Source organism: Neopelma chrysocephalum, unplaced genomic scaffold (genome assembly GCF_003984885.1).
Source record: "Neopelma chrysocephalum unplaced genomic scaffold, ASM398488v2 Primary Assembly neopelma1_24, whole genome shotgun sequence".
NCBI lineage: Eukaryota > Metazoa > Chordata > Aves > Passeriformes > Pipridae > Neopelma > Neopelma chrysocephalum.
In genome coordinates, this window is record NW_020897693.1 from 3,084,107 (window position 1) to 3,098,288 (window position 14,182).

Below are 14,182 nucleotides of genomic sequence, written 5' to 3' on the forward strand. Positions count from 1 at the left end.
AGAAGGCGTCTGATGAGGGTGCAGAAAAGTGATCCTGTTTTGGTCAGTCAAGATATTACAGGATGTTTCTTTAAAAAAAAAACCAAAAACAAACAAAACAAAAACAAACAAACAAAAAAACCCCACAAAACAAAAAACAAACCAGAACAAAAACCAAAACCAACCAACCAACCAACCAACCAAAACCAAAACCGAACAACTCTACAGAGCACTTTTGCTGCGTGACAGGCCGGGTAACAGCGAGGAGGCTCAGGGGGGACCTCGTTGCTCTCGACAACCCCGACAGGAGGCTGTACCCAAGTGGGGGTCGGACTCTGCTCCCAGGGAACCAGCGACAGCACAAGAGGACACAGTCCTAAACTGCGCCAGGGCACGTTTATGTTGGACATCAGGAGGAATTTCTTCACGGAAAGGGCGATCAGATATTGGAACGGGCTGCCCAGGGAGGCGGTGGAGTCACCATCCCTGGAGGTGTTTAAGGAAAGACTGGACGTGGCACGCGGTGCCACGGTCTGGCTGGCATGGTGGCGATCGGTCAAAGGCTGGACTCCAGAGGTCTTTCCCACCCCAACGGGTCCTGTGACTTTGATCAAGCAGCACGTTTCCTAGTCCCGCTCCCGTTCCCGTTCCCGCCGTGTCCCGGGGGCGGCGCGAGCCGCGCGATGGCGTCACCCGCGCGCGCCGCCGGCTCCCCCGCGCGTGCGCGGAGCGCGGCGCTGCGGTGCCCGTGGGGCGGCGGCGGCTCCGCGGGATGTGCCGGGGCTGCGGTGAGCGGGAATGCCGGGACCGCCGGGACCGCCCGCCCGCAGCGCTGGGCCGGGGGGGCCGGAGGGTGCGGGCAGGGCCGGGCGGGGCGAGAGCGGGCGGGGCGGGGCGGAGACGCCGCCGGGCTGAGCGCGGCCCGTCCCGCGCCCGGCGCTGAGGGCCCGCGCAGGGCGGGGCGCGCCCGGGCCCCTCAGGGCGGCTCGGGGGTGTGCGGGTAAGGCGGGGTGTGTCGGGTCCTGCAGGATACACCGCAGGGAACATTTCGTAGAACCACAGAACATGCCGAGTTGAAAGGGAGCCACGGGGAGCACCGAGTCCAACCCTTAGCCCTGCACAGGACACCCCAGGAGTCACACCGTGTGCCTGAGAGCGCTGTCCAAGCGCTTCTCGAGCTGTGTCCGGCTTGGTGCTGTGACCACTTCTCTGGGGAGCCTGTTCACTGCCCGACCACCCTCTGGGGGAAGAACCTTTTCCCAATAACCAGTTCTGCAGACATCCTCTCAGGTTTTTGTCCCCCAAAACTTCTCAGTGCTGGGATACAAGTGCTGAGCTGGGTAGGCCCGCACACGGCAGGTGCTCCCTCGGGAACGCAAACCCGGGAGATCGGGATGAGTAGTCTATGGAGAGCGACGGGATGTGTTGTTGTGAGGTGGTGCTTGACATGTATCTGCTGGACGTGTGCTCACCAAATACGGCCCGGGAGCGGGACAGAGGGGACTGCAGCGTTATTGGGAAGGAGAACAGTGACTCCACTAGGAGCACATCTACCTGGGAATAGAAATCGGTCACAGCTCAAGCCGTAAATGGGAACTTTATTTTATGTTGAGAAATGCCGTAATCCTTCACAGAATGCTCTGGCAGGAGCTCACTCTGTGTGCTGTATGTTTCTCACACCGTGGCAGATCTCAATAGCTGTAGGTTGTGTCCCTGGGTGGGTTTATACCCAAGTGTAGCTACACATACCTGCAGGGTGAAGTTCTGGTTCTCGGGGGTGAACACCTCATAAGCTGTTTGTAATGCAGCTGCTATCAGATTAATCTGGGTTTAAGCTCAGGTGGGTGTGCTGCAGTTAGCTGGGCATTGCACACCTCTGCCTGGAGAAGTCTTAGAGAGGTGTGAAACGATGGTTTACATTACAAGTGATGAACTCAGCAAAGGGGCATTTGGGGGAAAGTCAGATCAGAGGGATCAGAGAGAGGAAGTGCCTAAAGACTGGGAAGGCACAGGGTAAATCCTTATCAGACAGCTAGGGGGATTTCTAAATTGGTTTATACTGACATGGATTCCTTGGCTTACCAGTTTCAGAATGCTGTGGGAGTTCTTTTGATCTGCCAATGTAAGTTTGATGTAAGAAAGCTAATCCCTAATGTAATGTCTGTGTATAAACAGATGTAAATGTGCTTATTTGCAGACATTCACATACGCAAATATTTAGGATAAACAAAGATTGTCATAAATTACCATTGTCATCTTAAGATTTTTTTTTCCATTTCATTGGATGTATTTATATATGTGTGTGTTGGAGCTGAATCTGTGTGAAAAATATAAATACTTTGATATAGGTATTGCTGTAAGAAAAATAATACATTTTTCATAAGTTTTTAATGCCACTTTCCAGTCACTTCCAAGCGTTCTGCTTCATTGCTGATTTGACTGTTCAGGTTGTGTTACTTGTAGAATAATTATTGTAGACTAGTTAGTTGGTAGCTACATTCTTACACTAAAAGAAAATGAGGTGGTAGCCACTCAAAAACATAAAATGTAACTATCTCAAATATTTTTAGCAGAGACTCTGCAAGTGAATGAGAACTTCTTTCTACAGAACTGAGGTGAAGAACTTCACCATGGGTCAACAAATTTCAAACCACACACAAACTGTAATTAACAAGTTGCCAGAAAAAGTAGCAAAGCACGCCTCTTTGGTTCAAGAAAGTGGTTTCCTAACCTATGAAGAGTTTCTGGGAAGAGTAGCTGAACTTAATGATGTGTAAGCCTTACTTTGTTTCTTTCTCTTTTTTTCATGTTTTACAGAGACCTTATATGCAATATGTTATTCTGTGCTGGCTAAGCCAGAACTGGCCATATGCCTTTGAAATGTTTCCTTCAGTTCTTGATGTTTCTATAATGGTTGTAATTATACTTCAAAACCAAAGCCGTTTCTCCTCCTTAAACTCACTTTTCTGCAATGCTCTTCTTCCAGCAAGCACTGCTCTCACTTAGAAGTTCACAGGAGACAGACATTTAGCGGCACCTTTTTGCTAAAGTGTTACTTGTCTCCCTTCCTCTTCTCCTTTCCACCATCCACCTAAGGACTTAGTGTTACCTCCCCTCTGCCTGTCACTTTGGGTAGGAAGTAGCAGTGGGAGCCTTGTAAGGACAGCACAGCAGCAGGAGGAAGGTGGCACCTGAGACACAACTGTTTGTGGCCATCTCTGCCCCCTCTGCGAGGCTGTTCCTCACTGAGGATGAGCCTTGTCTTACTGTTGGGAACCAGTGACCTGGATAATCCCCAACAAAAGGCTGCATAAGTAAGATTTTTCATAGCCTGCCTTTTGTTAGACCAGTGATGAAATGAACAGAAGAGCAGAGTTGTCGTTTTTTACCCTGCATTTATGCTATAAAATAACAGTGGTAAAATGAAGTGGAAATGCACACACACTGAAATAAGGGCTTTGTAGTGTTTGATGTTTAACTGAAATGTGACTTTGTGTTCAGTTTAGAAATTGTCTTGGAGAGTGTCATATTTTGTGAATGACCTTCAAGAACAGATAGCTGGCTTCTGGGGAGACATTATATAAATAGATTTTGAAGAACATTACTTGATGTTTTGCATGAGAATCTAGGCACGTATCAGTATAATTAACTCCAAAGTACTGTTATTCAAGTGTTTTTTCCTTTAGAGTGTTTACTTAAGGCTGATTGTAATACAGCTTGTTCTGGTTCTTATGGTATAGACCGTTGTGTCTGTGTTCCATTAAAAAAATTAAAAAGAAAATCTCAGGTCACCTGACACTTTCACCTGACTGCATCATTGTTAATATATACTAACCAAAATACACCTCATCTGCATATGTTGGTACTCACAGGCTTTTTTTTTTTACATACATGATGAGGAAATAACCTTTTTAGATTGAACACAAGATTATATGATTACTGTTATCAACAGTGCGAGCATATATAAATTGTCTCTAAAGTACACTTGCTTGCTGATGCTGGATCAAAAGACTTGCACATCATTTTCTGAAGTTTGCTGTGCAATTTAAAGCAAAATGGATTGTGTATTTTATATTAAATGACATGCTGAGAAGGTCATTACTCTTCACTTTGATGTCTGTGGACAGTATTGCTGAAACCTCTGTAAGGATAAAGAGCAGACAGGTGAACAGTAAATAATCCCACTGCGGCTGAGGCTGCTGATCTTTGCACATCTATCACATGGTATAAAACTGATGTTGCTTTATTTCAGTACTGCAAAATTGGCTTCTGGACAAGACAAACATCTGTTATTTGAAGTGCAGCCTGGTTCTGATACTTCTGCTTTCTGGAAGGTGATCGTTCGGATCATATGCACTAAGGTAAGTTTGACAATTTTAATTGGATTGGCAGTTTGTGTGCAGGTATTTGAGGGCTGTCACTTTGACTGGTAAAATCTAACACCTGCTACATATATTTTGATACAGATGATATATTCAAGTATGCTGTTGGAGATAAATTAAGTCTAAATTATAAGTTTCTCCAAAAAGCACAGTAACAAAAGCATTTTCATAACTAAGTTTAAAGGAATGGTATCTTCCAGTGGAGCACTTACAGCACTTTAGTTGCCAATTCGGATGATCTGTGAGGTCAAGTTATCCAATGGTACAGCAAACTGGGACCTATGTAGTCTGATAGTAGAAGTTAGTCAGCAATTCCAGGCATTATTAGTTGAGCTAGTGTGGCTGTATATGGTCTGATTCCTCAGAAAACCAATCTAAAAGTTAAATGTTTAACTTAGGAGGAAGACCATCACAAAAACTTAAAAAGTTTGCTCTTTCTGATGAGATTTTCCCTTCTGTATCCTGTAAGTAATGTCCTTAAATGGTCCTGAATCCACTGAGCAATCTTAACATGCAGTTAACCAAGCCAACCCTCAAACCTTTTTTGAAACTTAACAGATTGTACTTTTGCATTTACTCTTAGTTTTCATTAAGGCAGCCATCATTGTAGGAAATTTTAAGTTCAAATATCAAGTGGCTGATTATTCTGGTCTCCATTCTAAGTTTAGTCCAGTTTTCTAGGCATTAGGTCCCTACTCACAATTTAGTCCATTTGACTAATGGTGGCAAGTGCCTTGGCCTAAAAATGTGGTCCTCTCTGTGGCATTCCCCGAGCTGCAGCAGCTGTGTGTGCAGCTCTTAACTCTGCTGAAGCAGACTGTGACTTGCTAGCAAGGTGATGAACACTTGGGAAGGTGGCTGCTGCCCCGAGAACTGCAGTGCATTAAAAACATTGTGAGCAATGTCAAGTTGAAATCTGATGAGTAATTGTGAACAATTCTTGTATCTTAAGATAAATAAAACAAGCGGCATCGTGGAAGCTTCCAGAATCTTGAACTTATATCAGTTCATTCAACTTTATAAAGACATCACCAGTCAAGCAGCAGGAGTTCTTGCACAGAGTGATACTTCTGAAGAAGCTTCTGAGAGTTTGACGTCTCTGTCATCGTGTCAGGCCAGCTTGTGGATGGGAAGGTATTTTGATACACTTTAGCTTCTGACCACAGTTACAACATCAGTATTTTGGAAGTTGTGTTTAAAACCTGAACTGCAAATGCCTAAGGATCAGAACTGCTTGCTCTTGGCAGCTGCAGGCTTTGTATCACCTCAGACAGGAATAGAACACCTTCTCTTGCACCAAGGGATCTGTACTTGGGTGAAGTTCTGTTGGTGCTGCCATACCTCAGCTTCAGAACAATCCTTTTAATGATCAGTTCTAATATAAACATGGTATATGTTGGATCTCCTGAATAAGGAAACAGGAGGAAACGGAATCAGCTGCAGCTACAAATCTAGGGGGTTTGACAGTGTTTGTTTAAACAGATTTTGTTATTGTTCCACTTTAACTTTCTCTTCCTCTTATGTTTTGGCATGTGAAAGTTCCCATCTGTTGCCACTAGAAACTCATCAATTAGGGTAATAATTTAACTTGTAAGACTGGAAAAATGTGAACTGTCTCACACATGTTGACATTCTGCTTTGTTAGCCAGAGGAAAAACAAAAGATTGAGGTCAACACCTGCAATAACTTCAGTTCAGACTGAATATAACAGCAAGAAGCCTGTCACCCTTTCCCTGTGTGGAAGTGTTGCTACCAGTAATTCCTTACTTTTCACTTCCTGAATTAGTTCAGAGTTCTAAGTCAGTTTTAAGTGAAGTAGAGTTAGGTTTTACAAGAAAAAGTAATAGATCGTATTAAAACTGTATTAACCAGTGAAGAGCTGGTAGCCAGGTATTTTAATAAAACAAGCCGTGTGTCACCCTTGAGCTGTTAGAATTCCAAAGGGGGTCAGCTGTGCTGTCACTCCACAGATAGAGCCCACTGGTTTTTCTAAGTCAGTGGATTGCAGAATGTTATTATTTTCATTTAATTTAATTTCCTGTTTCTCTTATTTGGGAAACAAACAATCTTAAATTACTGGCTGTTCTAAGTTATTGGAATGCTAGAATAAAGTAGTACATTGTGGACATGTTCCGAAAAGCTTATTTTCCTGTTCTTTCTCAAAGATATACAAGAACACACATTCAAACAAACCAACCAGACAAAACAGACCCCAAATACTTATGCAAAACAACTTCATATATTCCTAAAGTCAATGAGTAAAGTAAAAGGTTTCCTATGTGAGTTTCTTTTTCAATTTTCAGACTTTGAGGTGGAGGAGATGAGCATCCTTCTTGTTTGTAAACTTCATCACTTGAGGTAGTATTAGTGACATAATAACAGAGTATACTTTGCTATTATGGTGCAATTGAGTGAGCTTGTGTCTTATCAGAGTTTTTCAAGTCATTAAGGAAGGCACAGGCTGAAGCACCTTCAAGTGCTTTACACAAAGAAAGTCTTCTGGTTTTCCAAGATAATTACCCATTTGCCCAAATTCTTCTCACCTTTAGTCATTTTTCAGCTCTGGTAAGTCAGCTGTCGCTGTCTAGAAATAGCAAATGTTATCTGGTTCATTCTTCTTATCTTAATTCTTCCACTGCAATAATACCTCATTTCTCTACAACATCCTATTCAGAGCATTTCAAAATATGCATGAGTGATTTATGCTTTATGCTTTCTGATAATGAAGGGACAAGCATTTTGGTAGTCTGCCTGTCTTTTATTTTACCTTTTCTTCAGGAACTTAGTGCTGTGACTAAACCTTAGTTTGCAGAAACTTTATAAATAGGGCTTGTATACTTGCTTGTATATACACCAGCAAATCCCAAAAATTGAACTGCTGTCAAGGGTTAGTACTCAGAGTTGCATGGGGAGGAAAATGAAAGGGAACGGGTCCAAAGAACATAGTGTGCTACCCAAAAGGTAAATTTTTTTTGGAAACTGTTATCCTCACTGTATGCTAATCATCATCTGTAAAAAAATCTCCTGTGACTTTAAAGTGAGGTCTCAAAAAGCAAGTTGAAATAGGAACCCCAAGGACCTACAGAAAAATAAAACAGGAGCAAAATAAAACTGCTGTCCATTAGCTGGCTAATCTGTACAGTTAAAAAATGAGGCTGTATTTGACAAGCTCACCAGATGCCTAAGCAAAAGTGGTCTGGTCAGCAGTCATTAAGGTGACTGTCTCTCCTGAAATGCCATCTGTTCTAGAACGCTGTCTTGGTGCCTCAAGTCAGAAAAGGGATTCCCAAATCAGGATTTTTGGAAAACCTAAGCAGTTCAGATCACTTACTTGGTTGTTTTAGAAATGAGCCATGCCTGTACAATTAGGGAACTTTACATGTCTGCTTAGGTCAGTGAAAGCTGAGGATTCTCTGCACCTTTTCATGCTTCAGAAGTCTTGATGATGCTTATATTTGAGATACTACTGTTAGGGACTTTACATACAGATTTCTATTATTTGGGGGAAAAATGAAGACAGATAAAATGGCAATATCTGTCTCGGGGACTGATCTAATTTTTAAACTTCCCCACCAACAGGAACACATAGGAGCTTACCTGGGAAAGCTGTCGTAACAGTCCACTTGGGATTCCTAACTTGAGGAACAATCATGCTGAGTGTATTGCAAGCTAAAACTTTTCAGTCCAACAAGCAACTTAGCTCCTGGCATTTTGATGGCATGAGAAATCAGTGAACGTGCATTCTAGTAGGAATCCTCTTTGACATGCATGTTTTTGTCTAGGACATAAGCCAGCACACAGAAATTTGGCAAAGTTCATTGTGAAATAGTCCAGCCTGACACGCTGTGAAAGGAAGGCAGGTTCTTCTCCTGCCTTTAATGTAAACAGTGATTCTGTTCATTTGCCCAGTCATGTGATACGGAACAGTTACAACTCCTCACGCTTCCTTGTTGATAACCCTTCTGAAAAGGGATTTACAGAACCCTGACACAAAAAAATAAAAGCATATTCTAAGTTTAGTTCACACACTACTGTTTGCTGTCAGCTTGAGGCTGTGTCTGCTGACATAGGCTGGGATGACAGAACTACTCCATTCACAAATTACAAGCACTGGTGTTCCTTTCTGTCCATCACTAATTATTGTGAAAAATGTAGTTACTAGGGCATAAATTTAAAACATGTGGAAGAAAATAGTGTCTTCTTTTCTGCAGGGTTAAGCAGCTGACAGATGAAGAGGAATGTTGCATTTGCATGGATGGGCGTGCTGATTTAATCTTGCCGTGTGCTCACAGTTTCTGCCAGAAATGCATCGATAAATGGTAATACATATTGAAGAATTTTAATTATTTTGCAGTATGTACTGGTTATCTGACATGTTTCAGTTTGGTCTGACGAATTCCTTAGTTCCCATATAATTTAATATCTGAAGATATTTCCAAGCTAATGTACATATGATACATAACAAGCTTGAGTAAAATCAGACCGCAGCAGAAGGAAAGCAGGGTTTTTAAACCTTACAAAGAATTTAGTTTTGGAAAAAAGAGATGTGAAAGTGCTTTTCAGCATTTTTTTTGTAATTTCTTGTGCCTTTTTATTCTTCTAAAATTAAATTATTTTATTCTTGCTCAAAAACTAGAGAAGACAGTATATGTGGATGCTGGCATGTTATGCTTCACAAAATCTCAAAACTTGTAGGACTATGCTAATATGAAGGCAAGTTGTACTGTCTGTCATTCATTTGGGAAATAACTACCAGAGGGACTTTTTTCCATATGTTATACTTTCACTTCAAATACCATTTACTGGTTTAAATGTATCAGACTTTTCCAGAAAAATATTTCTTCTCAATGGCAGCACCTTCAAATTTATGTATAACATGTATCATACAATGTTATGTTCAGCTTCACAGTAAACTGAGCAGCTCTTCAACCTCTCGGTCTCTCTGATACTCCAGTTGTTGGAAAACTGAGAGAGAGAGACATTGCTTTGTGGAGGAGCAGAGCTCCTCCCTGGCCACGCAGGCATGCAAGGATTGGGCAGGTGTGCTGGCAGTCTGGCAGGAGGGGGTACACGTATGCTCTGCTAAAGGCCTTTTTTTGCCTAGTTACTGCAAAATTTGTGCATAAGAGTTTTGTTTTGTGGCTTTTCAAACACTTACCAAAGAAGTTACTCTAACATGCTCCCACAAGGAAAAACCATAGTAAAAAAATCACTGGGTCTCAGAATATAACGAGTCATCTTTCTCTTCTGGGAAAACATTTGAACATTTATCAGCAAGACAGGGCTTAGTTTAGCCACTGTGGGGGAGAGTGGATCCTGTGCTGCTTTGAGTTCCAGTTATATCATTTTCTTTTTTTTGGTAGGCAGTTTTTAAGCTTCATCTCTTCCTAATTTAGGCATATAACAGAGGCTCCCAGCTCAGAAGCATAGTTGTTTGGGACCCCTGAGGTGGTGTTATGTGGATGGAGCCCTAAGGGACCAGATCCAAACTTCAGTGATGTTTAGTTTTTCTCCCAGGAAAAGGGGTCCTTCTCTTTATTTAAGAAGCTTAGGGGGTCTGGTTTCTGCAGTACCTCAGCTGAATATCTGAAGATAGGAAGAATTAATTTAGACTGTGGATTTCCATTTAAACTTTCCGGACAGGTAGCTAAATGCATTCTGCTTAACCTGAACAAAAGATTATGAGGAACACGATTCCAAATTTTCTCTCCAGTGGAGCTCCACTCAGAATTGTTGGCCAGTCTTCCTCACAAAGTTTTTAAAGAAAAAAAATAAGTGGTCTAATCCAGTTAACCTCATCATTCTTGAAGTTCTCACTGGGTTGATTTTTGGTTCCTGTGTGGGTTTTGTTTGTCTGTTTGGGGGCTCTTTTGGCTTCTTTTGGCCAGGAAGACACAATCAGTGAAAAATCCTCATGTCTCTGACTTCCTAACAGGAGCGACCGTCACAGGAACTGTCCTGTGTGCCGGCGGCAAGTGACTGGGGCGGGAGATTCTTGGGTGGTCTCAGACGCACCTACGGAAGACGATGTTGCCACTTACATCCTTAACATGGTGGATGAGGCTGGCCAGCCCCACAGACCCTGACCCTGGCCAGGCTGAGCAGAGCAGAGCCACTTGAAGCTTTCGTTTCCATGGACATCTGTTTTTACCTCCCGTTGCCGCTCTTCCAGAGTCCGTCTTTTACGTCTCCTCTTGGCTGCTGTGAACCGACGCTGCTCCTGTGAAACACTGGGTGTATGAGCAAATCTGTGTGTGTGTGTGCAACCCTAATGATCAAACTGTACCTTCAGTAAACTCTTTTGATATTAACAGTTCAACTACTAGATGAAGCAATTCCTAACAGCACAACTGCGACTGCTAACTGCTGTATGAACATCCCAGTGTACTGCTGCAGAGATGAACCTTGTCAGGTGGCTTGACCTCACAGTTCTTGCCCTTAAAAGCAGTCCCTCGTAGTTTCACAACAAACGTGAATAAAGGTGATGAGTTACCACGAGTGATTGTTAATTCGAAATTTCTCTGTTGAAACTTGAAGATGTCCCACTGCCTGTTCTTCAGTAGTCAGTTATTGCTGCTTTTAGGGTTTACAGGCACTTATATCAATCTGATCTGTTATGACTTTTAGCATTAATTATTTTAAATCTGTTTTGGAGAGTGTAGACCGCTGTGTACATGTAGTTGTGCACTTCCCCTTATTCTTCTAACAAGACTTATCTCTTAGAATATTTTTATATGATGTTTAGCATAGTCTTATTAGCTTGGAAACATTAAACAGTTTCATACACAATCCTAAAAACAGTAAATCAGTTTCTCTATAGTTTTTGATAAAAAGCAGCCAAAATTATTTCTAAACATTGGGCATGTCTGAAGAGAATGCCTTTATTTGAATTAGCGAATGAGGTGTGGTTTAGTCTGATGCTGTGGTTTTATCTGCTCAAGTTTTTGAAGTGGTGAAATCAAAGTTATAAGGTATACGAAGAGTTACAAGGTGATAAGTAATCTGAGGGTGCTGTGCTTTATATCTACAAGTGCAATATGCTTTTATGTAGCAGAGGGGAACTTCAACAATAATGTTGCTTGCAGCGAGATGTGCATGTGACAGCTTGGGAAAAGGGATGTCACAACTGGAGTGCAATGGCATTTTGTGTCTAGGAGAATAAAATCTTTAAAGAGCTCAGTTTAGGCAGTCTACAATTGTTAGTATTCGGGAAACCCATCTTAAGCCTCTTTTGCATAAATAGTGTTAGGGAAGTGAACTGCTACTGTAGAGAATTAATAATGTTTTTTAATATATATTAACAAATACTACTTTTTCTCACTCAATAGCCTCAAGTTAAAGTATACAAATGTAGCATTTGATGGAATATCAGCATAAATCTTGCTTACTGTAAGACTGCATTTTTATTTACCATACTTGTTAAAATTCAGTGATGCCATAAGGTAAGGCCTTTTGTCCCAGACAGGTTCTGAACTCAAAGACATGTGCACACATAGATATGCACATTTAGGTTATTTTTCTTAATTGGCTACAAAGTGTGAACTAGATCTTGAGAATCTCTCTGTAATACTCCAGTTTGTTAAAGGATGTGCACAGCATATGGCACCTGTTTGAGCTTGGCTTATGGCACAGTTATCAAATTTATAGACTTTAAGACAGATAAGCAATGTACTCTTCCTGTGTCTGTTATCTGAAAGCCAGTATGGCTTAGTGTGTAAATCTGTATTTAGCTATGGAAAAATCCGTTTAGGAGTGTATATAGCTTAGAACTCATTTTTTTCCTTTGTTAAGCCATTGATAGCAATGAGATATTCTTCAGAAAATGTATGGAGTGTTTGGTTGTTAAAAATAGTTTGGTTGTTAAAGGCAGTCATTGTTTGGGCTGAAAATTGTTAATGGCCCAGGATTTTCCACTAAAACATTTGCAGATGTTCCTAATCACACACCAGTTTGGTTTCTTTTTGCTCTTTGAGCTTGCATTAGTCCATGTCCAGAACTTTAAAACAACCTTTGAATTTTTTAAACTTTTTATATCACTGGAACAGAAAGAACATCTAAATGAAAGCTTCAAGCTAACTTTATTTTTCAAGTATTTCAAGAATTATTCTTCTGAACTGAGATTTTATAAGTTGACTTTCTGCTGAGAACTGACATGAACTTCTTAAAATGTAATTTTATACTGATGCAAACAGGTTGTTAATTGCAGCATAATGACACTTGCAATTACAATATAAACTAATGCAAAAGTTATTTAAATAGTGAAAAAGTAAACTTTGTATTCTGTACAGCTTTTTTTAATTAAGTTGCTGTAATTCACACTGCTGTGATGTAGGTACTGTAATGTGTGCCTTGTAAAATATATGTACTGTATGTTATATGGAAAAATAGGTATATTAACACTGAAAAACTAGTAATTTGGTATTGGTTGGTATTACTTACTCTGAAGTGCGACATTTAGCAAACAAGTTTGGAAGAGGAATCCCATTGGCATGGACATGGCAATGAATTCCAGAAGCTAGACCTTGAAAATGTGAATTACTACAAATAACTATTGGTGGGGGGCATTAGAACAAATTAACTTTTTTGTGTTAAGTGAACATTTCTTACAGGTTTAATGTGAAATTGTAATTTAAACATTAGAGATCATATTAATGGCTAAGGACATTCCACTATATTAAACTTTGTGTATGAATTGTGCAATAAAGTTACTTTGGAAGAAATGTCAGAGTTCTTTTAAGCTTAAGGAATGTCTTGGATTTTCATAAAACAGAAGTCTGAAAACTGAGTTTTATTCAAAATACAATTGCCTTGGTGGTGTGTTTAAAAGTATACCATTGTGAGTCAGAGCTCTCTGAAATTTTGAAGGGTGGTATTAACAAGGTGGCTTAATGCAGCTCTGCAATAAAGACTTGCTCTGATTCTTCTTGAGTACACAAATAAATTGGGATATTCTGCAGTGATGGGAAAAATAACTCTTCTTAAAAGGACAATATTGAGGAGCAGATTTCTTTAGGGAAAGCATTTTTACTTTTATTTTCAGAGAAGTGTGATATACTTTTCCCCCAAGTTATTTCATCATGTTTCAGATGGTATTTTAAAGCTTAAGAATGCTAAGGTTTGGAATATTTTTTTCTTTTTAATTTTTCCCTGTTATTTATTTAAATAAGAATTGAATTATGTAATTAATGTAAGTGTTTCCTCTGTCTAGTTACTTGGCTTACCTGTGTGGATCTTTCGAAGCCAAGTGAGAAATGGGAGAGGAGTTCATTAACAGATCAGGAAATTAGAATGGAAAAAGTGACCAGCTGACAGGCACACCGAGAGGTAGGTGTACTTGGGCAATTAGGAAATGTTTCTATTTACCAGCTTTCAGGTTTAGGCACCTTATCAATGTAATGTGCATGTTTCTTTTTTCAGTGGGAAATGGTACATTTAATTTCCATATCTTCCTTTAAAGAGAATTTTATATATAATTATAAAAGTTTTCTAATCCCTACTCGTTCCAGTACTGGAAACCAGGGCAACCAGTGAGATCTCTGTGCTGTAGGTTTGAACTGAACTGTTAAATTCCACCCCTGTACAGCTGTATGTGCCAAATGCATTATTTTTAGAAGGAACATTTAGCCGTGGTTCTTTGTGTCCAGCAGAATCCTGGAAGAGTAGCCCACTCAGGGAACCTTAAAGATGTTTGATATAAGTAGGATATGATATAAGTATGTTAACCTGGCTGCCCTTAATCCTTGACACTGCATATACAGAATTCTTTAATTTTGTATCCACTAACTACTCATACTCTTCAATGGAAGTAATTTCATTGTGAC

At 40.7% G+C, this 14,182-nt stretch overlaps 1 protein-coding gene across 8 annotated transcripts; it reads left to right on the forward strand.

Annotated features, from left to right (window-relative positions):
- Nucleotides 1–702: 702 nt before the first annotated feature.
- RNF141 (ring finger protein 141) lies at nucleotides 703–13,081 on the forward strand. Of its 8 annotated transcripts, none has more exons than XM_027700243.1 (7): nucleotides 704–767; nucleotides 2,065–2,101; nucleotides 2,550–2,752; nucleotides 4,232–4,340; nucleotides 5,314–5,495; nucleotides 8,573–8,680; nucleotides 10,297–13,081. In XM_027700243.1, the coding sequence occupies exons 3-7, from the start codon at nucleotides 2,568–2,570 to the stop codon at nucleotides 10,445–10,447; spliced, it is 735 nt and encodes a 244-aa protein (XP_027556044.1). In that variant the 5' UTR covers nucleotides 704–767; nucleotides 2,065–2,101; nucleotides 2,550–2,567; the 3' UTR covers nucleotides 10,448–13,081. The 8 variants fall into 8 exon arrangements, with proteins under 8 accessions (XP_027556037.1, XP_027556044.1, XP_027556085.1 ...); XM_027700249.1 differs by lacking the exon at nucleotides 704–767 and adding an exon at nucleotides 818–832; XM_027700236.1 differs by lacking the exon at nucleotides 2,065–2,101 and having other exon boundaries at nucleotides 703–767.
- Nucleotides 13,082–14,182: the final 1,101 nt, after the last annotated feature.

Coding starts and splice junctions, on each gene's coding strand:
- RNF141 (XM_027700236.1), top strand. CDS start 2,568: ATGAGAACTTCTTTCTACAGAACTGAGGTGAAGAACTTCACCATGGGT. Junction 2,753..4,231: donor GTAGCTGAACTTAATGATGT/GTAAGCCTTACT, acceptor GCTTTATTTCAG/TACTGCAAAATTGGCTTCTG. Junction 8,681..10,296: donor CAGAAATGCATCGATAAATG/GTAATACATATT, acceptor ACTTCCTAACAG/GAGCGACCGTCACAGGAACT.